The sequence below is a fragment of the Lissotriton vulgaris genome, chromosome 1_1 (assembly GCF_964263255.1).
Source record: "Lissotriton vulgaris chromosome 1_1, aLisVul1.2, whole genome shotgun sequence".
Classification (NCBI taxonomy): domain Eukaryota; kingdom Metazoa; phylum Chordata; class Amphibia; order Caudata; family Salamandridae; genus Lissotriton; species Lissotriton vulgaris.
This window is the reverse complement of record NC_141685.1, coordinates 963,916,245-963,939,983: the sequence shown is the minus strand read 5'-3', so window position 1 is coordinate 963,939,983 and position 23,739 is coordinate 963,916,245. Positions and strand designations below refer to the sequence as shown.

Here is a 23,739-nt window from a genome sequence, read left to right as displayed (position 1 = left end):
TAATCTTTGTTTTCTCACTGTACTGCCTTTTGCCCATCTCTTTCTACTGTCTCTAGCTCTTTTTTGCCCCTTCCCTTCTGTATGATGCATGTCTCTTTTCTGTATCGCACTTTGTCTGTCCTGCTCCACCCAGTCTCTCCCGTGGGTGCACTTACATTTCTCTATAACTTCTCATTGTCTCCACTAAGTGTCAGTATCAGTATCAGTATCACAAAGCTTTATTCGATTTTGAGAATTAAAATCATAAAAGCATACAGACAAATACCAAAATACATTCTAAAAACATTTTAAAATAAATAAATCTCATAATAGCTTTAGATTTGCACAGTTAACGTGTTAAAAGTACTTTACACTACCTTTAGGCAACGTTATAGGTCTCAATAATCCAAAAGATTTAGTAGTCCAAAAGATTTAGTAATTACGATACAGAGGACTGTAAAAAGACGGTTTGGGACAGTTAGTAGGCAGTGAAAAACTATTGCCATTGCTTAAATGGGTTCCTCTGCCCACTGGGATGTTATCAAAGCCCCGTGTACTAGTTGAAAGATTATAGGGCATGTAAGGGTAAAAGTCATATAGATCCCAAATAGAAATAAGACCATCTTCATTTTGAGGTAGCCATGTCTGCAGGTATATTTACAACAAGGGGTGGTGAGGGACAGAGTCTCTGAATTAAGCAGAAAGCTCTCACCCAGTCAAGAGATCAGGGCTAGATCCAACACCGTTTTTTAGCTCACTGCACCATCCCAGTTTCAGAACCTGGCTGTATGCAAATTAGTCTGTTCCTGTCCCAGTGCATGATGGGAACAGGGCAAACCAAACTACAAAAGCCAATTCTTACACTGGGAAGGAAACAAGCTCCCGGGGACCGGTTTCTGGCATTACAGCCGTCTTCGGCCCGGTTTGCTTGAATCCTGATGGTGCAATGAGCAAGGGTCTCACATCTGAGAATACCCTTCCACGCTTAGGGTGGACAAAAATATTTACAACAAGGGGTGGTGAGGGACAGAGTCTCTGAATTAAGCAGAAAGCTCTCACCCAGTCAAGAGATCAGGGCTAGATCCAACACCGTTTTTTAGCTCACTGCACCATCCCAGTTTCAGAACCTGGCTGTATGCAAATTAGTCTGTTCCTGTCCCAGTGCATGATGGGAACAGGGCAAACCAAACTACAAAAGCCAATTCTTACACTGGGAAGGAAACAAGCTCCCGGGGACCGGTTTCTGGCATTACAGCCGTCTTCGGCCCGGTTTGCTTGAATCCTGATGGTGCAATGAGCAAGGGTCTCACATCTGAGAATACCCTTCCACGCTTAGGGTGGACAAAAATATTTACAACAAGGGGTGGTGAGGGACAGAGTCTCTGAATTAAGCAGAAAGCTCTCACCCAGTCAAGAGATCAGGGCTAGATCCAACACCGTTTTTTAGCTCACTGCACCATCCCAGTTTCAGAACCTGGCTGTATGCAAATTAGTCTGTTCCTGTCCCAGTGCATGATGGGAACAGGGCAAACCAAACTACAAAAGCCAATTCTTACACTGGGAAGGAAACAAGCTCCCGGGGACCGGTTTCTGGCATTACAGCCGTCTTCGGCCCGGTTTGCTTGAATCCTGATGGTGCAATGAGCAAGGGTCTCACATCCGAGAATACCCTTCCACGCTTAGGGTGGACAAAAATATTTACAACAAGGGGTGGTGAGGGACAGAGTCTCTGAATTAAGCAGAAAGCTCTCACCCAGTCAAGAGATCAGGGCTAGATCCAACACCGTTTTTTAGCTCACTGCACCATCCCAGTTTCAGAACCTGGCTGTATGCAAATTAGTCTGTTCCTGTCCCCCTGCCAGAAACCGGTCCCCGGTAGCTTGTCTCCTTTCTGGTGAAGAATTGGCTTGGTAGTTTAGTCTGCCCTGTTCCCATGATGCACTGGGCCAGGGACAGACTGATTTGCATATAGCCAGGTTCTGAGCTGGGATGGGGCAGTGAGATAAATAACGGTGATGGATCAAGCCCTGATCTTTGGACTGGGTAAGAGTGGTCTGTTTAACTCAGACACTCTGTTCATCACCACCCCCCTTTTTGTAAATCGGTTTTGGCCACTATAGGTGTGGCAGGGTATACTCAGACATGAGTCCCTTTCTCACTGCTCCATCAGGATTCAAGCAAGCCGGGCCGAAGAAGGCTGAAATGCCAGAAACCGGTCCCCGGTAGCTTGTCTCCTTTCTGGTGAAGAATTGGCTTGGTAGTTTAGTCTGTCCTGTTCCCATGATGCACTGGGCCAGGGACAGACTGATTTGCATATAGCCAGGTTCTGAGCTGGGATGGGGCAGTGAGATAAATAACTGTGATGGATCAAGCCCTGATCTTTGGACTGGGTAAGAGTGGTCTGTTTAACTCAGACACTCTGTTCATCACCACCCCCCTTTTTGTAAATCGTTTTTGGCCACTATAGGTGTGGCAGGGTATACTCAGACATGAGTCCCTTTCTCACTGCTCCATCAGGATTCAAGCAAGCCGGGCCGAAGAAGGCTGAAATGCCAGTAACCGGTCCCCGGTAGCTTGTCTCCTTTCTGGTGAAGAATTGGCTTGGTAGTTTAGTCTGCCCTGTTCCCATGATGCACTGGGCCAGGGACAGACTGATTTGCATATAGCCAGGTTCTGAGCTGGGATGGGGCAGTGAGATAAATAACGGTGATGGATCAAGCCCTGATCTTTGGACTGGGTAAGAGTGGTCTGTTTAACTCAGACACTCTGTTCATCACCACCCCCCTTTTTGTAAATCGTTTTTGGCCACTATAGGTGTGGCAGGGTATACTCAGACATGAGTCCCTTTCTCACTGCTCCATCAGGATTCAAGCAAGCCGGGCTGAAGAAGGCTGAAATGCCAGAAACCGGTCCCCGGTAGCTTGTCTCCTTTCTGGTGAAGAATTGGCTTGGTAGTTTAGTCTGCCCTGTTCCCATGATGCGCTGGGCCAGGGACAGACTGATTTGCATATAGCCAGGTTCTGAGCTGGGATGGGGCAGTGAGATAAATAACAGTGATGGATCAAGCCCTGATCTTTGGACTGGGTAAGAGTGGTCTGTTTAACTCAGACACTCTGTTCATCACCACCCCCCTTTTTGTAAATCGTTTTTGGCCACTATAGGTGTGGCAGGGTATACTCAGACATGAGTCCCTTTCTCACTGCTCCATCAGGATTCAAGCAAGCCGGGCCGAAGAAGGCTGAAATGCCAGAAACCGGTCCCCGGTAGCTTGTCTCCTTTCTGGTGAAGAATTGGCTTGGTAGTTTAGTCTGCCCTGTTCCCATGATGCACTGGGCCAGGGACAGACTGATTTGCATATAGCCAGGTTCTGAGCTGGGATGGGGCAGTGAGATAAATAACGGTGATGGATCAAGCCCTGATCTTTGGACTGGGTAAGAGTGGTCTGTTTAACTCAGACACTCTGTTCATCACCACCCCCCTTTTTGTAAATCATGTCTGCAGGTATGGCACAATGTGTCTGCTCCTAAATCGGATCAGGATCAAATCCCCCAAAATGTCTTTTTTAAGGGGTCCAAGCCATCCCACCCTCCGGACACTTATTATGCGGCCATCAAGATGGTAAGGCAGAGGTCTGTTTTTTGATAACCAGAACTTGACCTTGTTCATAAGTTCAATGTGACTCTCAGTTTTGCCTTTTGTTAGTTCAGGGACTCCCGATAGAACTATTACAAAAGGCGCTGCTTCTGGCGGTAAATGTATATGGGTGGTTCGCACATGTTTAGGTGGGATATGGCGTGGTGTTGTCACTTTCAGGGGGCCTTTGGGTTTGGTGGGCAACAAGGAAGTGGTGGTTGAGAGTTGAATAGGCGCCGCATCCTGAGGAGTAATCGGGTTAGGTAGATTTGTAAGGGTGGTTGTCGGCGAGGAGTCAGTTGTAGCGACATGGGCTGATGGTTTCAAAAAGGATCCAATGGAACTCTCCAGCCCCGTGAGCTTATACTCTAGCGTATTGATTTTATCCATCAAGGGGTGTATTAAAGATTTCAGCATTTGCTCGATCATGGACAGAAGAGCCTGCTGGGGAGATGGAAACAAATCGTCCAGATGAGCAACAGGTGGCACAGTAGGAGGAGAATTAATTGAAGGTGGAATTGGACTTACAGAAAGTTTATCACGTGTTTGGCATTTCGTAAGACTCCCGTTATCTTTGACCCCCTCGATCTTCCTTTTGGCAGGGATGGCCCTGAAAGGTATAGATTTCAGCTCCCTTGTAGGTGATAGTGAGCTGCTACGTTTTCGCGTGGGGGAGAGTACTGCTGGGACATATTTGACCTTGCACAGACTATTTAGGTCCTCCAGCCATGGGAAGTTAGATGGTGAGTGTGCAAAAATGTCATCTGGGATTGTATTGGGCATTTCCCCTGCAACAGACTTGGGCATGTGGTTATGAAATACAAGTTGGTAAATTACCTCAACAAACAGCCAAGAGGTGTGGCCCGTCCCCGTCCTCCTATGTCCGATGAGGGCCGTAGAGGGCCCGCCCTTTGCCCGGGCTTAGCCCGGCGCTCCCGCGCGCGACTCGGGTTGCGAGAGGTTCCCCTGGCTTTTGTCCGCGCCTCCGGGCGCTCCGCTGACGTCACCTGACCGCCGGGGCACCTGGGGGATGTAGTCCCTTGCCCTCGCGGCGGTCAGGATGTTGGCGCTAGTGTGGCGCTAGTGTGTCTTCCGCCGTTCCCCTCACGGCACCAGGTTAGTGTGGCAGGACCTCCCAGGGCGATCTCCTCCCTGTTTGCAGCTTCCCTTTCAGCGCTCGCCACCAGCGCTCGGCTCCCCTGGCTTTTGTCCGCGCCTCCGGGCGCTCCGCTGACGTCACCTGACGGCCGGGGCACCTGGGGGATGTAGTCCCTTGCCCTCGCGGCGGTCAGGATGTTGGCGCTAGTGTGGCGCTAGTGTGTCTTCCGCCGTTCCCCTCACGGCACCAGGTTAGTGTGGCAGGACCTCCCAGGGCGATCTCCTCCCTGTTTGCAGCTTCCCTTTCAGCGCTCGCCACCAGCGCTCGGCTCCCCTGGCTTTTGTCCGCGCCTCCGGGCGCTCCGCTGACGTCACCTGACCGCCGGGGAACCTGGGGGATGTAGTCCCTTGCCCTCGCGGCGGTCAGGATGTTGGCGCTAGTGTGGCGCTAGTGTGTCTTCCGCCGTTCCCCTCACGGCACCAGGTTAGTGTGGCAGGACCTCCCAGGGCGATCTCCTCCCTGTTTGCAGCTTCCCTTTCAGCGCTCGCCACCAGCGCTCGGCTCCCCTGGCTTTTGTCCGCGCCTCCGGGCGCTCCGCTGACGTCACCTGACCGCCGGGGCACCTGGGGGATGTAGTCCCTTGCCCTCGTGGCGGTCAGGAGGTTGGCGCTAGTGTGGCGCTAGTGTGTCTTCCGCCGTTCCCCTCACGGCACCAGGTTAGTGTGGCAGGACCTCCCAGGGCGATCTCCTCCCTGTTTGCAGCTTCCCTTTCAGCGCTCGCCACCAGCGCTCGGCTCCCCTGGCTTTTGTCCGCGCCTCCGGGCGCTCCGCTGACGTCACCTGACCGCCGGGGCACCTGGGGGATGTAGTCCCTTGCCCTCGCGGCGGTCAGGATGTTGGCGCTAGTGTGGCGCTAGTGTGTCTTCCACCATTCCCCTCACGGCACCAGGTTAGTGTGGCAGGACCTCCCAGGGCGATCTCCTCCCTGTTTGCAGCTTCCCTTTCAGCGCTCGCCACCAGCGCTCGGCTCCCCTGGCTTTTGTCCGCGCCTCCGGGCGCTCCGCTGACGTCACCTGACCGCCGGGGCACCTGGGGGATGTAGTCCCTTGCCCTCGCGGCGGTCAGGATGTTGGCGCTAGTGTGGCGCTAGTGTGTCTTCCGCGGTTCCCCTCACGGCACCAGGTTAGTGTGGCAGGACCTCCCAGGGCGATCTCCTCCCTGTTTGCAGCTTCCCTTTCAGCGCTCTAAGTGTCTTTATTGCTCTCTTCCTCTCGTGCGTTGATCTTCGTTTTTCTCATCCTCATTGCCTGTCTAATGCATGTCTCTTTCCTACTCTGCCCTTAAAATATTGGAATTCTGAGTTTCCCATTCACTCTACTAGTCTCTTTATTGCTGTCACTCTATCTCTCGTTGCTATATTTCTCCCTGAGTATTCTATCTCTTGCCTGTGTCTGTTTGTGCACCCATGCTTTTATTGTCTGTATAGCTCTCCTCTCTTGGACTCAAACTTTACACTTCCTCTTGCCTCTCTCTCTCTCTGTCTGTCACTTTTACCCAATGATGCCCTCTTCTTTCTCTTTCGTTCTCCCTGTGTCTCACTGTACTGCCTTTTGCCCATCTCTTTTTTTCAACTCGTCCATCTACTACCATTATCTCGTCTGTATTACGTACTTCCCAGTCCCTCATTTGCTGGCCCCATGGATTCATTTTCCCCCAACTTCTCGTTGTCTCCCTCCAGTTTGTCTTACTCTTTCTCTCCCTTTCATTCATATTGTCTGCTTTCGTCTTTCTCTCTCGCAATCTCTCTGGCCCACTCGTACCTTTTTCAGACTCACTATCTCCTCCTTTTATAGCACCTACAATCTAGCTGCCACTTCTTCAGTCTCTCTGTGCCCCCCCTCTCCCCGTGCTCTGCCTGCTCTATGCCTGTGCCTCTCCGCGGCTTGACCTGCTCGGTGGATCGTCGTCTTCCATATCTGCCTTTGCCTCTCCTGTTTCTCACCGCATGATCTCTGTCTGCGGCACTCTTCTTCCTCAAAACCTGCCATCCTTTCTCTCTTACTCCTTCTTTGTGTCTGTTTCTCAGTCAGTTTCTGCCTTCTATTTCCCCTCCTCTCCCTCCTTCCCTCTCGTCCTCCCTCTCCCTCCCTCCCCTCACTCTCTCACTCTCCCTCTCTCCCTTTCCCTCACTTCCCTCTCCCTCTCTCCTCTCTCACCCTCTCCCTGTCTCTCCTCTCCCCCTCTCCCTCCTCTCTCCCTCTTTACCTTCCCCCTGCTCTCCTTTTTCTCCCTCTCCCCATCTCCCCCTCTGCCTGCTCTCCTCCCTCTCTCCCTCTCTCCCTCCCCTCTCTCTCCCCTCCTTCCTTCGCTCTCGTCCTCCCCCTCTCTTCTTACCCTCCCTCTCTCCCTCTACCCCCTCTCCCTTTCTCTCTCTCCCTTTCCCTCACTTCCCTCTCCCTCTCTCCCTCTCGCCCTTTCCCTCTCTTCCCTCTCCTCTCTCCCCGTCTCCGTCTCCCTCTCCTCTCTCCCCCTCTCTCTCTCATCTCTCCCCCCTCTCTCCTCTCTCTCTCTCTTTACCCTCTCCCTCTCCCTGCTCTCCTTTTTCTCCCTCTCCTCATCTCCCACTCAGCACCACCACAGCATCACTCAGCACCACCACAGCATCACTCAACACCACAGCATCACTCAGCACCACTCAACGTCACAGAACCACTCAACGCCACAGAACCACTCAACGCCACAGAACCACTCAACACCACAGCACCACTCAACGCCACAGCACCACTCAACGCCACAGCACCACTCAGCACACAGCATCCCTCAATGCCACAGCATCACTCAACACCACAGCATTACTCAATGCGACAGCATCACTCAGCACCACTCAACGCCACAGCACCACTGAATGCCACAGCATCACTCAGCACCACTGAATGCCACAGCATCACTCAGCACCACTCAACACCACAGCATCACTCAGCACCACTGAAGGCCACAGCATCACTCAGCACCACTGAAGGCCACAGCATCACTCAGCACCACTGAAGGCCACAGCATCACTCAGCACCACTAAAGGCCACAGCATCTCTCTGTGCAACATTCAACAACAACTGGTTCTAATATGTTCTCTCAATGTTTCAAGCTTTATTACAAATGTCACAAAAAGATGTTAATATTTCACTGCTGTTCTTGGATTTCATCACAATAAAATACACTGAACATAATCTTCCCAGAAGTTATTTACAAAAGTTTAAGCTATTGCCATTATAAATTACAATACGTTTTTATTTAAGTATTAGTTATCAAAAAAATAAAAGCCATTGTTATTTGTAATATTAATACATCAACACATATTGCATTACAAATGCTATAGGTGCCACGCTTTCGAAAGTTAAAACTATTGGCATTGTAAATGACAACGCTATTAATTTCGCTATTTTCAAAACCAACACATAAATAAAATATTTGTCATTTACAATACCAATAGATCAAACTTTCCTAATGCGAGACCTATTGCATTGCAAATGCTTGTTTTTTAAGTGAAAGCTTACCTGGAACTCTTGAGCGAGGCAAGGTAGGTGCTCTCCCGAGCAACTTGCCTGGACAGTGAGAAGAGCTCCACACGACGCAGAAGCAGGGAGTGGTCCCTCATGCAGAACTGGGCAGCAGCCTCATTAATGGTCAACTGGTGGGTAAGGGCAAGAGGGGTGGGGAAGAACAGCACTGTGTCAATAACTGCCATCCAATGGAAATTGGTCTTTGCCAACTGACCACATTTTTTTGCTTTAACAGAAGCATGTTACATTGCAGGTATGTGACAGTAGGTGCAAACAAACTATAGCAGACAACTGCACATGGTGTGATCCCTGTGAGCCTCCTCCGATTCATTTAAATAGATATTTTTCTACCAAGCACACTGACGATGTGGATGTTTCTCCCTGCAGTCAAATCCTGCCGTGCATGCCTCACTCTCTCTCACACTTTTTCCTTAGTAAGATGCCATAAGAAAACACCCACCAGACATTAATATCAGAGGAACGGGGCAGAGGTATGGTCGGACTGTGAAAAGATACCCATGTTTGCAAAATTGGGACCGTTTTGAACTTTTAAAGATACGCTATGTAAGTGTTTTGCAAGGTATGGAAGACTGCATAGATTTGAGCTTGCTGCAGGTAACATTTGTTTTAATAGCAGGTAAATTAATCGTAAACTAGCATTAGCAAACCAATAGGTGTCGCCTCTGCAAGAGCTATTGGCTTAGGCAATGTATTTTAGCCACATTGTAAATTAGTGTGGCTGCTGTTCAGCATGGCTAAGATTTAGTAGCGTGGAGTGGAGAGGGGTGGGTGGGGAGAGATGGATTGGGGTGGGGTTGGTGGGTTGGGGTAGACTGGAGTGGGGTAGACTGGGGTAGATTGATTAGGGAAGAGTGGAGTGAGGTAGGTTGGGGTAGGGTGGAGTGGGATTTACAGTGGGAGAGTGGAATTGGTAGAGTGGGGTAGATTAGAGTGGAGTGGGTAAATTTGGGTAGATCATAGTGGAATGGATTGGAGAGGGGTAGATTGAGTTGGAGTGGGGTAGATTGGAGTGGTGTGTGGTAGATTTGGGTGGAGTGGGGTAGATTAGGGTGGAGTGGGGTAGCTTCTCTACGAGTCTGTGACACACATGTTATGTTATGTTATGTTATGTTATCCTGCATATGTTATGTAGTCCTCCTGGACCTGTCCGCTACATTCGATACAGTGTCTCATGATATCCTGGTGACTAGGTTGCAGCAGTTGGGGATTGGAGGCACGGCCCTAGCCTGGATCAAATCATTTCTCTTAGGGAGATCCCAAAGGGTACTTCTGCGTCCTTTTGAGTCAGAGGACAAACCCCTTGTTTGCGGTGTGCCTCAGGGCTCCGCCTTAAGCCCTCTTTTGTTTAATGCATATGTGGGCCCTCTTGCCAGGGTAGTTGAATCGTGGGGAGTCAGGGTGGTCTCTTATGCTGATGATACTCAGCTCGCTTTTTCTTTTAGAGACCATTCTGACTCGCATTTTTCCAACTTTCGTAACTGCCTTGGCAACATTTGCACCTGGATGGCTTCTAATCATCTGGCCCTAAATACAGATAAAACCGAGGTGCTTTTCTTTAGTCAGAAATCAGCCCCCCCAGCCAACCTGTGGTGGCCTACTGTGCTGAACCCCCCTCCCAATCCAGTTGAGTCAGCCCGTAATCTCGGCTTCCTTTTCGATAACACCTTGCCCTGCAAAGCCCAGGTTAACAAAGTCACTGCAGCGTGCTTTGGCAAGTTGCGCAGGATCAGGAAGATCTTTCCTTACCTCCCTCAGACTTCCCGCAAAACAATTGTCCATGCTCTCATTACGGCACATCTGGACTACGCCAACAGCCTATATGCTGGAGCCCCCCTCTATCTCATTGACCGATTGCAAATCGTTCAGAATGCGGCAGCTAGGCTTATTGGAAACATCCCTACCCGCAACTCGGTCAAAGCATATCGGAATGATTTACACTGGCTCCCAATCGCCCGTAGAGTTCAGTTCAAAATCCTTACCCTTGCCTTTCGAGCCATTCACGCATTCGGCCCATCTTACCTGAGCAAAAGACTCAAACTATCAAAGTCTGAAAGAAACCTAAGGTCCAACAATCTACGTCTACTGATTGTTCCCAGATTCAGGCTAGCCCGGAGCGGTGGCAGAACGTTCGGTGTGACGGCGGCTAAATTCTGAAACGACCTCCCTTTAGACCTTAGGTTTATCGAGTCTGAGCAGATCTTCAGACGCAAATTAAAAACCTGGCTGTTCACCCAACCTTGAGTAGGAGGGCCTCTGCTACACTGGGCTGGATGGTAGGACCCTGGTTGCCTCCTCTGGTGATATACTTGTTCTCTCAGCGCCGGGACACCCCCGACGGGGGTAGCTGCGCGCTCTATAAGCTTCTTAAATAATAATAATAATAATAATTTCTAAAGCACGCAGTTACTCAGAGTATCCTGGAGCTGCTACCCGGAACCCCCGCCCACCAACGCAGCAGGCAAAGCCTCAAAAGAATGGGCTCAGAACAATAGTGTTTTTAGGCTCTTTTTAAAGACAGCCGGGTCAGCAACCTTCCTAAGAGCAAGAGGAAGCTCATTCCAGGCTAGGCCAGCTTTACGGGTGAAAGAGCAGCCGCCTAACCTATGGCGCAAAAAACGCGGAGTCTGGATAAGGAGTTGGTCCGAAGACCGCAGAGTCCTTGTAGGGGAATAAAAAGTGAAACGCTTCTGCAGATAGAGAGGGCCCAATCCATACAAGGCCCGTTGGACAATGACCAACATTTTAAATTTCAAACGGGCCTCAACAGGGAGCCAATGAAGGTGGCGGAGATGGACCCGCACGCTCTGCCTGGAAGAGAGGCCCATTAGGAGCCGAGCAGCCGCGTTTTGAACTACCTGTAACTTTTTTATGAAATAGCCTGGGCAACCAACTAAAAGCGCGTTGGAATAATCCAACCGTGAGAGAATCAAAGCCCGGACTACTGTTTCTTTGGCATCCATAGGTAGAAGGGGGAGGAATTTTCGCAGGGTTTTAAGTATACCAAAACAAGTCCCTGTGAGTTTTTTGACATGCGTCGCAAAATTCAGATTTTCCTCAAACCACACCCCCAAGTTTTTTGCAAGGCCCTTGTCTGATTGAGGGGGCGGAAAGTCCGGAGGCCATAGTCTAGTTCTAAAGCCAGCAGGAAATGCCCCAAACAGGAGCACCTCCGACTTCTCCTCGTTGAACTTAAGCTGTGCGTTGGCCAGCCAGTGAAACACTGCAGAAAGACAACCCTGAACCATGATGACCGAATCCTCGCCCCTTCTCCAGGTGAACAATACCTGCATGTCATCCGCATATGCCATCACCCTAGCCCCCAATGACTCCGCGAGGTAAACCAGGGGAGTCATAAAGATGTTAAACAAAAGGGGACTAAGGGAAGAGCCCTGCGGGACACCAGTGGAGAGAGGGGAGGATGACGAGGAAAACGGAGGCAGCCAGACTTGCTGTGACCTGTCCTCCAAAAAGGATTGCAACCAACTCCACGCCGTACCCGTAATGCTGATCTCGGACAATCGGTTAAGAAGGAGAGAGTGGGGGGAGGAGCTTCGCGGGCGAACAAGATGGCCGCGTGAGCTCGGAGCTCCGAAGACCTCCCGATCCTCCGCAGTGATCCTGTCGCCTATCCTGTCCCACGACGGTGGGAATCATCAGCTAAGCCGGTGCTGAAGCGGCGCCCGTTCTCAGATCGAAAATCCGATCTTCCTGGACCGAGTTATGTCGTCGTGAAGTTGGCGGGCCCCGCCTGCGTCATTGGCTGACACCGTTGGGATCGAGTGGTGGCCTGTCGCGGGACTCCCTGTTCGGGCCTATCGAACTGACTGGACCAGCTGGCCCGGGCACTCTTCACTGCACTCTCTTTTTGATGGTTCCTGGAACTTCCATTGCCGCATTTCTGGTACCGACTGAGGTTGCGTTTGGTGACTGTCCTGCCATAGCATTTCAATATGGCGGGTAGAGGGGACTCGGACAAAGGAAAGCCTCCGAGAGTCAGCAGAAAGCCGACCCATTCCCAATCGAATTTTCCGGAATGGTTTTCTCAATCTAAGGGGTCGCCGGTCCTGACGGGCCGAACTAAAGACTCGTTACGGGACGTGTCCCCTGATGATTCTGAATTTACGCTTTGGGACGTGATGGGTGCCATTGCTGGTGTGAAGGCTGAGATGCATAGTCTACACGAGGCGCTGTCCAGCAAAGTGGATACCCTAAAGATCGAACTTAATCTTATCAGAACTGATCTTGGCAAGACAAATGATACGGTAAAGTCCCTGGACCTCAAAACGTCGAGCTTAATCAACGACATGTCGGACGTACAGACTGAGGTCCGTGATCTGAAGACGGCTAATGGGATGCTTGCGCGCCGGCTCGACGAATTCGAGGGACGGGCACGGCGCCAGAATGTCCGCATTACGGGAGTGCCGGAGAGAGCCGAGGAAGGGTCGGTGGAACTTTTTGTGGAGGACTTGGTGGTTAAGAACTTGGCGCCGGGAGGTTTGAGCAAGTTTTTCTCAGTCGAGAGGGCTCACAGGATCCCGGGTGGCCCGCCGAAGTCGGGTGCATCCCCTCGCCCCATCATTGCGAGACTCTTTAATTATAGGGACCGGGACGCCATTTTGCAGGCATCGAGGAGCGTTGGCCCCCTGCGATTCCAAAATGCAGACGTTAACTTCTTCCCTGACTTTACTCAGGCTGTCCAGAAGCGCCGGCAAAGTTTTACTGGAGTGAGGAGGCGGCTTCGGGAGATGGGGATGCGCTACTCCATGCTTTATCCTGCAAAACTTCGCATCGAGCATGGTAACCGGACAGTGTTTTTTGACCTTCCAGATGCAGCAGGGGACTGGTTGGACACTTTGCCTCAACAGCGGACCGAGCCGGATGACCAGACAGAGGATGCTGCAGGAGGATCAGGTTCCTGGGAATGACCAATCTGCCTGTGACTTTACTTGGGAGGGTTGCTGCGACTGGCACCGACTCTGACTTTTGTCTCTTTTGTTTTTGTTAATTCTGCACTTTGATATGGAGGGTGACGGGGGGGATAGGATGTCTCTTTTCTCCTCTAGAGGCTTCTTGTAGATTAGTTTAAGGGGCGACAGGCACACTGCTAGTTGGGGTGGCTTCTAGTCTAATGCAGGGGTGCAGGGTGGGGGGTAGTTGGAACGTTTCCTTCTTGTTTGCTCTATTCTTTCCGTACTCATCATGGCTGGGGTTTCATTGTTCTGATGATCTTTGCTCATGGGCTGCATTCCGGGGGGGGTTGAGGGGGGAGAACGTCCATGATGATGGGGGGTAAACCATTGAATTTGTTGAGCTGGAACGTTAATGGGTTGGGGGATCGCATTAAACGTGGTGTGGTTCTGCAGATGCTTAAACGTTGTACCCCAGATGTCGTTCTTTTGCAGGAAACTCATCTTGTAGGTAACACCTGTAGGGCCTTGAACAGAAGAGGTTTTAAAATGGTGGCCCATTCGGGTTTCTCTATGGGGTCCCGTGGGGTGGGCATCATGGTGCGCATGTCCCTTCCCCTAGAGGTGGAGTCTACCCTGGTTGACGACAGGGGCCGATACGTTGCGGTGGTTTGTAGGTGGGAGGGGCGCACTTTGGTTTTAGTTTCGGTTTACGTCCCCCCGGGGCTGCAAACATCCACTTTTCGGGATTTGTGTGGCGCCATTTTGGGACTCCCGGAGGGCCTGCTGATTCTGGGTGGGGACTTTAAATCTGTGGTTTCAGGTGATTTGGATCGTTTCCCATCCAGAGATCTACGTAGTGCACAGTCCTGGCTCCCAGACTTCATTGCCACCTTGGGCTTGGTTGACTGTTGGCGACTGTTACATCCCGCTCAGAGACAGTACACTTTCCACTCCGGGGCCCACGGGAGTCTTTCCCGTATTGATTATGTCCTGACCCCCGCGGCCCAGGCACAGTCGGTTTCCAATGCTCGTTTCATGGCCAGGGGTATTTCGGACCATTCCCCGGTTTGGGTGTCTTTCGACTTCCACATCGTGGCGACATCGAGAGTGGCGCCTATTAATCCCTGGCATTTTCGTAATCCCAAGACCCGCGATCTCCTGGCGAAGTCTATTGATCTGTACTTTGCTGAAAATTCGGGTTCTGTAGACTCGGCCGTCTCCCTTTGGGAGGCCTTCAAAACGGTTCTCAGAGGGGAAGCCTTCTCCTTGATAGCCGATGCGCGCAGAAGACGGGATGAAGACTTGGTTCGGCTCGAGTCGGATATTGCTGATCTAAACTCCCAGCTGGCCCTGGGACCGACTCCGGACTTGCTCCATGCTCTCGCCCTGAAGCAGTCGGAACTTAGGGCCACTGCTACTGATGCAGCTAAGGCGATGAGTAGGGAACAGCAGGGCAGGATATATGACGCTGGGGATAAGGCGGGTAAACTTCTAGCATGGTTGGATAAGAAGGACCTGGCGTCCCGAGTGGTACCAGAGATACTGGGCGACGACGGACTCGTCGTCACTGACCCTGCTGCTATTGCCGAGACGTTTGCGGCCTACTTTGAGACGGTCTATACGTCCGTTTCCGACAGGTCCGAACTTGACTCGGCCTCCTTCCTGGAGGAGATCGAGCTCACCTGCTTGTCCGACGCGGAGCGGGAGGATATGGACCGGGACATGACGGCTGATGAGGTGGCACTGGCGATTAAGTCGCTGCGCTCCGGTAAAGCACCGGGGCCCAATGGCATCCCGGTGGAACTATACAAGCTCAGGGCTGATACCATCGCTGCACCACTGTGAGATATGTTCCTGGCGGCCCGTGAGGCAGGTGAGCTCCCGTTGGACCAACGACTGGCCACTATTGTGGTCATTCACAAGGAAGGGAAGCCTCGAGACCTGTGCCGCTCCTACCGCCCTATTTCCCTGCTGAACGCCGAGCCGAAAATTTTGGCGAAGCTTCTTGCTAACCGGCTGGTGGGAGTGATCGCGGACTTGGTTCATCCGGACCAGTCCGGCTTCATCCCGCACCGGAACACGGCCCTCAACCTTCGGAGGCTTCATGCGGTAATGGCACGGGCACACTTACTCACGGAGCCGACAGTCCTGGCCTCGCTCGACGCGACAATGGCATTCGACTCGCTTGAGTGGAATTACCTCTGGGCTGTGCTTACTAAACTTGGGTTTGGACCTGAGTACATCGGCTGGGTCCAGCTCCTCTACTCTTCCCCGCTTGCCAATGTGACGGTGAACGGCCGACTGTCTGCCTCGTTTCCCTTGCGCAGGGGCACTAGACAGGGCTGCCCGTTGTCGCCGCTCCTGTTTGCCCTAGCACTTGAGCCGTTGGCTGCGTGGATTCGGATGCATCCCGACGTTGCAGGTATCACGTGGTCGCCTGGCTTTGAAGATCGAGTATCGCTCTACGCAGATGACATCCTTTTATATCTCACTTCTCCCTGCCGGTCCTTGATTATGGTGTTTGACCTACTGGGCACTTTTGGTGGTTACTCGGGCCTGGTCATCAATTGGTCTAAGTCCTCCCTCTATGTGCTGTGTGGCGATACTCCGCGCCTCCCTCGAGGCTGCTCCATACAGATTTCGCAACATGGTTTCAAGTACCTGGGCATCTATATTTCAAAGGAGGCCCGTGCTCGTTACACTAACAACTTGCTCCCTCCTTTGGTGAGGCTGCGGCGAGACGTGGAGGGCTGGAAGAGACTGCCGATATCTCTGCTGGGCCGGGCAGCATTGTTTAAAATGATGTCCCTACCGCGGTTCCTCTACGCGCTCCAGAATACGCAAGACCCAGTGCCGGCCAAGTACTTTGGAGAGGTTGAGAGCCTGCAGCGAAACCTGCTGTGGGATGGTAGGCCGCGGATCTCTATTGCCAAGCTCACTATTCCATGGTACGATGGAGGCATCGCCTTGCCTGACATACGCCGCTACTATTGGGCGTCTCAGTTGGCGGCAGTTAACCACGGTTTTTATGGTCCGGTAGTTAATCCTGGATATGCCATGGATCGCTGGCTTACGAATGATGGGAACTACTACAGGGCATTGTACTCTAGATCTCTGGATCGGAAATTGACTGGGCCTACTAAAACGGCGGTGCACCTCTGGAGGGCGGTGACCAAGACTCTGGGTTGGCAGAGCAAACTCACTATGGCTACTCCCCTGTATGACTCCGACCTGCTTGGGAACCTGTGGCACTCCAAGGGATTCGACAGATGGGATCTCATCGGTATTTCAAAGGTGGCAGATATGATGACTAGGGGGGAGGTTAAATCCTTCGAAGCGCTACAGACCGAGTTCCAATTGGGTACAACGGAATATTTCCGTTATGCACAGCTTCGACACGCTCTCGTATCTTCTATACCCGTGGGGGAGAAAGTGCCTGAGTCATCTCCGCTAGAAGACAGGGTGTTGGACGGTCATATGCCGGATAGTGCCATTTCCTTGACCTATAAGAAGCTTATTAATGTGCGGACTGACCTGCTGGTGAAACTGAAAGACCTCTGGGTGAATGATGGGATTGAGATGGATGAGGAGGAGTGGCAGTCAGCAGTTTCTTCCCCTAAGGAGGTGGCGATCTCGGCCAGGCTGAGACTTGTTCAGTTGAAGGTGCTCCACAGGGTTTACATCACGGGCCCAAGGCTGATACGCATGGGACTCTCTCAGGATGGAATGTGCAGGAGAGGATGTGGCGTAGTGGCGACCTTTATGCACGTAATCTGGGAGTGTCCGGTGATTGCCTCGTACTGGGGGCGTGTGCATGCAGTGATGAGAGCTGTGACCGGCGTGTCCCTGCCTGTGGAGGCCCGGCGCTGTCTTCTGAACGTTTGGGGCCCGAACGACTACAATGTAGCTCAGACCCGCTGGGTCACCCTGGGTAACATGATAGCCAAAAGGGACATTGCCCAGAAATGGGGTGCGCCCGCACCCCCCACTGTCGACCTGTGGAAGACCAACATGGATTGGTGCATGCTCCGAGAAAAGACTGTTTACTTGGCTCGGGGCAAACCCAGAATGTGGGGGTCGATATGGGGAGCGTGGAACTCGTACAGGGGAGACATCTGTGCACCCCCGGAGATGACACAGCCTGAGATCCGCCTGTCTCCGTAGCTCCCCCCTCCCAAGGTTCCAGGCTTTATATCCTGAATTTCTGCTCCCCGTCCATCTGGCTGTCATGCATTCTGTTGTTGATGAGGCGTGCGAACCTCGCCCCTCCCCGTGATATATGCCTAAACTATTCTCTTTGTCCTCAGCCTTGCTTCTTTTCTTTTTTTTCTTCACTCTTTTCTCTGTTCTTTCCTTATTTTCTCTCTGACGTTTCTCTTTGTTGGCTTTGGTCATGTTTATTGTTATTTTAGTATTCTATCGTAAAATTAAACCTGACCACTTCTGTGCATTGTTTTTGTACATGTTTCCGAGTTGCACTACGATGCTGCCTGGCCTCCGGGATGTACGGCTGAATAGCGGTGTACTTGTTTTGGTAAATAAAGGTTTCCAAAAAAAAAAGAAGGAGAGAGTGAGGGACCGTGTCGAAAGTCGCCGAGAGATCCAGCATTACCAAGGCTGCTCTCCCGCTGGCATCCAAACAGTCCCTAATAGCCTCTGCCACCTCCAACAAAGCCGACTCTGTGCTGTGAGCAGCCTGAAACCCCGATTGCGCAGGATGTAGCGCACCCGACTTCGCCACATAGTTGGTTAGCTGCGAAGTGACCACCTTTTCGCAGACCTTGGCCAAACTAGGCAAAAGAGAAATAGGTCTGTAATTACTAGGAAGCGAGGGGTCGAGGGTGGGCTTCTTGAGTAAAGGCAATAACAGGGCCTGTTTCCAAGCAAGCGGGACATATGCCTCGCGAAGCAACTGATTAATCAGATTGTTAACTTTCGGGTTAATCGAGTCAGCTAGATCTGCCAACAACCGAGCCACGCAAGGGTCGTGGGGGGAGCCAGATTTCAGAGCCCCGAGGACATGCAGTCACGCGGACTGCTTTAGTAGTCCATGACGATTATTTGCTCCAGTAAAAGGAAGCGCTGAATTGCAAAAGAAATTAAGTAACTCAAAGTGTTGGTAAAAGGAAGGGAAGTATAAAACAAAGAACAAAGGCAATGGTAGAAAAAAAAATGCTGGTCAGAAACAATTGTAAAAAGAAAAGTACACTGAATCGCTGCGTGAGTAAGTGACATGTGGCATATGGTGGCCAATTAGAAGGCAGCTAAAAAGATTGGCTATCAAGCCAGCAAATGGTAAGCTATGTGCGGGCTCCAACCCCTATACTATATGCACTACCGCTCGCAGCAACAGCGCATGACTGCAAGGCCTAAAAACGGCCAGCAGACCATAAAACACACCCAAAAACGGCCCACACAATGTCCTGCCAGACCAGCATTCAGGCACTGCCTCATTGCCCTACAAGACGCTGAGCAGAGGGCAGCGTCAACCACTGAACCAATTAGAGAGGAAAAAGGAACCACCTACAGAGAATATTTAAGAGCCCTGTACGTTCGGGTGGGGGCACGATGATAAAATCAGCAGCACTAAAACATCAGTGACATTGCATTGTGGTGATGCCGTAACAATTACAAAATGGTGGGTTCTCAATGACAGCGAAGTAACACCTGTCATGTTTATGTGCTGAACTAGAAGATAAATAGAGAATTGCCCATTTTGACAGTTGTTACACCCCATTAAAACAAAGTCTGACCTTTCACTCTTTAAAATACTCTGCTGCTTTAATACCTTAATAACGGTACGCGTATGCTTTCACACATTCTGAAAATCGGCCAGTAGCTTTCAAACCAGCTGGAAATCACCCACCAATTTACACATTTCCATGAAATAATCTGACAATTTTAAAACATTCCTAAACTCCCCTGGGAACATTCACCTTTCCTTGACATAGCCTCGTAATTTAAATGACCTCCAAAATAGTTTTTTAAATTTGGGCAAAGCACGTCATTTCTAAAAATTAAAATACATTCAACAAAAAATAACATTTGCTGACTTGCAATCAAAGGTTTCAATCCAAATCTCTAATAAACACTTTCAAATCTCAGCCTTTTGCTTTACAGAATTAAAAGACTATTTTTAAAATATACTTTAAAAAGGTCAACACTTTCCCAAGGAGCTCTTTTCTAGCTTTCTGGAGGGAGGTAAGAGAGTCGTGTTTTAGGACTGGAGTAAATTAGGGACCATAATTTAAGGTTGAGTTGATGTAACATACATGCTCCTGTCGAGTTTGTAATTTATTTCCATAGTTACGCAGGTTTAGTTAATTTTCAAATCAAGGTCAACACTTTCACAGGGAGCTTTCTTCTAGCTTTTGGTATGTGAGAAAAGTAACATTTAGTGGCAGTTATACAACATTATCGACCAGGGTTCCGCCATCATCCCTCCCCCCAGCTCCTACCGATGGAATTTAATCTGCGATATGTCTGGCCAAATTATGCATGAGAAACCACGTTGTGGACAGACAATGTACAATATATAATCATTCTTTATTGGTATTGAAGGAGAGAGGGCTATCGTTTCTTTCTCCATGTGTCTACCACAACACTTGTAGGACGTCAGAGCCTCTATGGTGGTGTATTAAATGGACATAGCGTTTACTGCCACTAGGTAGAGCTCTTTACACCCGGCTACACACTGCTGCTGTACCCATTGTTAATGTATTCCAGTGGTCATTGTTGCGCATTGTGATTAGTATTGCACTCTTGAGTATAACATGAATTGCTTAATTGCACTAGACATGTCTTAGGAAGCAATACGGATGGGAAGATGTCGTGTCAACTATACCCTTACATGCCTAGGGCTTCCCAACACCATAAGACATTATTCCTAGGCATGTTCTCGAGCCCGCCCAGCCTCCCCATGGCCTGCTGTGTTGAGGAGGAGGGGTCTGGGCTTGGATGTCGTTTTCCATATACATGCAGGTATCGGTCAGAGGAAGACGTCGTGGTTCACTTCATGACAGGCCACCGAAGTGACCGGTGCTGTGGTCCGGCATGTGAGCAAAATAGTAAATGATAGAGGTGCGTGCCTTGTTATTACAATTCATTTATCTTCGAGGTTCCCTATGACGTGTAGGCTACACTCAGATGTAGATGGTGTGTATATAGCATAACTAATTAATTAGATCTGTTCTGTTATTAACTGATGTTTATTATCATCTATGATCAGTTAAGAGCTCATTAGTGGTGTTGTCTTTATCAGTGCCCTCATTCATCATTCCGGTCACGATATATTGGGGCGGGGGTAACCATGCTAGCATGGCATCATAATTTGATCCGGAACAGGGCGGGCTCACTAGGATGTATTTGGCTTTGCATAAGGATATTAGCCCACAAACTCTTAAATCTTAAGGCCGAATTCTGGGGAGCGAGCATAGATTTCTAAATCAGTTAAGAGATGAACGACTGAACGATTCAGCAAGCATAGTGGCCCGCCGACGACTAGACTCCTTAGTTTATTATGCAGAGGTGATAGGAACTTTGTTTTCAAGTCTCAATGCTCTGGGCGTTGGATAGCTCAGACTCTGCACAGGGTGTCAGGATGCTTCTCAGGGGGGGCAGAGCGGATACTCCAATGGTGACTTCAGTAATTAAGCAAACATGAAGTTACGCGATCCAAAGTGACTCATGAGCAGACAGTGGAAGAGGTTCCTACTGGGTATTACAGGAGGAGAATGGGTTATGTCTGCTATTACTTTAGCATATATAGTACTAATGAGGTCATTAGTACTTCTTGGTAGACAGTCTCATGTAAGATCATACGTTATGTAGGCTTTGGTGCATTTGTGCAAACACCGGTACATAACATACTGTAAGACGTAGCAAGCTGTGTGTTAACAGAGATTCGTGCAGGGTGCATCCGACTAAAGAGGACCAGACTCAATTAGAGGGCCATTACGGCATTTATGGGCAGACTCACTAGGCACCGGTCCTGAGAAGTCACCTCCGGAGTCAGGGAGAGGAGTAGTTCTTTAGGAAAGGTCTTCCATTAAGTAATAGAGTGGACAACTTTCATTTGGAAGTCGGCAGGTAATGGGGACTAATTAGTGCTCGCAAATCCCACTGGCCGGGGTAACGTTTGGGGCATTGAGGGCCGTGTCTCAATGCAGAGTGTTGGATCAGGGGGACAGCTTTATGACTCTTTTCTGTCTCTAATGCAGGGACCGCGCAGGAGAACGGCCCTTCCCACATGGGAGACCACATGAATTATCAACAGGTATAGGGTCTTAGCACACTGTGGGCAGTGTGTTAGGGTCTTGGATTCCCATGTTCCCCCCATTGTCATTACTATCCGTGGTGTGGGACGCATGCAGGTTTCATTCATGAAAGTCATACATTGATAGTGCAGTATTTGGATGTTCTCTCTGCTGTTGAGTCTGGACAATGTGTTTTACAGTGCAATAATTGGGGTGTTCAAGCTGGATACAGTGGCAGAACTGGGACTACTCATGCATTTCATGCGATAGAGAATCGGAAGTGTTCTCATCTTACTACTACTCGATTTTGGCATATCATGCATCCCATGCGCTATAGGCAACATGTTTATTAGTTCAGCAACGGGGGCCCAATGAGGGCGCTGATCCTGGCGATCGAATGAGCAATGACTTACTTGTCATCGTTGGTTGGGGACTATTCCATGGAATTGTTATTTCTTTCAGTAATGCACAAGTTTTGCGCCTTTATGGTCAAAATACGCCTAGCTGTCTGGCATGTTAGGCCTTGGAGCTGGTATAGGGAAGAACGCACTGGGGCCAGTGTCTGGGGGACTGAGTCAAAATGTCCAGGAGGGGAGTGTAACAATTCTAGGATTTCTGGACAATACTGGTCAAAGACACAGGCACCACTCTGAGTAAGACAGGTGGGAATGGAGCAGGAGGTCCATGGCGTGCCCCGGGCTCGGAACTTGTATGCTTATCCTGATTAAGTGCTCGTGGGGGGCAAGGCGACAATGAGTTTCTGACTTCTGGTAGGGGAGAGTAGAAGCAGCGTTAAATACAGCAGTTACGCAAATTACCAGGACAACCCTTATACTTCAGCCCCTGTTGTGCTCAATTCTTATGCAGATACTGGCCTCAGCACGTAGGGACCCTCAGGGGTAGTATGCAGAAGACTGGCTTGGTAAAGACTAGCTTGGTATCTTCTGGGGCCATGGGTCTTTGGGTAAGCACGACCAGGGTTGCACAAGGTCCAGAGGATGGCGGACATCGGCCCTCTGCCCAGGGCAACATTTTCACTTTAGAGGGGCCGGGTTGCTTCTTCTGTCTCACGGCGTCTCTCTGGGCTGGGTCATTTCTGTTTCTTTATGAGACGTATTAGAGAGCTCTTTAGGGCAAGGTGGGCGCAGCAGGGACCTGGGTTAACCAGAACAGGCTTACTCCGGAACTTGTCAAGTTATATATTGGCATATGGGGCGCTGCACCATGTGTAACGGCTTAGTACAGCAGTTCTTTCACAGTTTCAGTAGGGATCTTCATTAGTAGCGGCGGCTGGGCACATGGGTGACGGTGTGGCACCGTTTAGTTCGCCCAGGCTTTGGGCGGGCAAGGTCAGCAGCTGGCGGCCGGACACGGTGTGGAGGAATGTCAGAACTGTGCAGGTTCTATGCACACTCAGCAGTCTAGCATGCTATATTTTCTGCAGAACACTGATTGGTGAGGAGTTACGCAGTTATGTGTTTCCATAATATCTGCCTTTGGATCAAGTGGGTGTGGGTAAGTTATCTCCAGGAGTGGGTAATTTGACTTAAGTGCAGAAATGGAGGGGATAGCGTTCTTTTTCAAACAACACCAGAACGCAGTTGGCTGGCATAGTTGAGAGGTGATGGACTTACAATTAGGTTCCCAGGGGTTTGAAAGTTACGTGTCTTTCCAGTGAGGCTAAACATGCGAGGAGATTGTTAGCCTACAGTAGGGTCGGCTTCATGGGAGTGAGCCGCCTGGCATGACCTTGAGGGTGAATATGTCCCCAGTAGGTCTAGTAAGGGTGTGAGGCCAATGCTAGACAGGGGACACCATGCCAATGGCAGTGGTGTTGTTTACCTGATAGGGGCTTGTTGGTTGCTGGTCAGCCAGCTGTACAGAATAGGAATAGACTGGGGGATGGCACACTAGATGGACACCTGCAAAGCACAGTTGGCAGTTAGTTGTGAAGTTCAGGAACATCACTGTCACAGTTTCCTGTCTGGAGGGCGGCAGAAGTGAGAAGGAAGTTTGGTTGCATGCCAGCTTGGCGGTGCTGAGGAAGAGAGCAGACTTGTCCTTGCTTGAGCCGAGGGAGGCCGGCGATTGCAATTGTAGTGCAATAGGTCCATGGCGCCAAGGAGAGGTGGATAGTGTCGCCCGGCAAACTTGGAAGTAGCCTGAAGCATAGGAGATTTTGTTTCGTCAGGCTTGGGTTGCTACTTGCCAAATGCACTGTGTGCTTTGATGTAGACGGGGTTCTTTTACCCAAAGTGAAATTGCGTTCTTTGGTTGTTATAGCG

The 23,739-nt window shown here is 50.4% G+C and overlaps 1 protein-coding gene across 1 annotated transcript in view; it reads right to left on the bottom strand.

Annotated features, from left to right (window-relative positions):
• The window catches only part of NAB2 (NGFI-A binding protein 2), a 161,280-nt gene that overhangs the window by 79,123 nt on the left and 58,418 nt on the right, over positions 1-23,739 (bottom strand). The window contains exon 3 of the mRNA XM_086959979.1: positions 8,263-8,396. Within this exon, the coding sequence (XP_086816105.1) occupies positions 8,263-8,396 (134 nt within the window). The remainder of the gene's footprint in view (positions 1-8,262; positions 8,397-23,739) is intronic.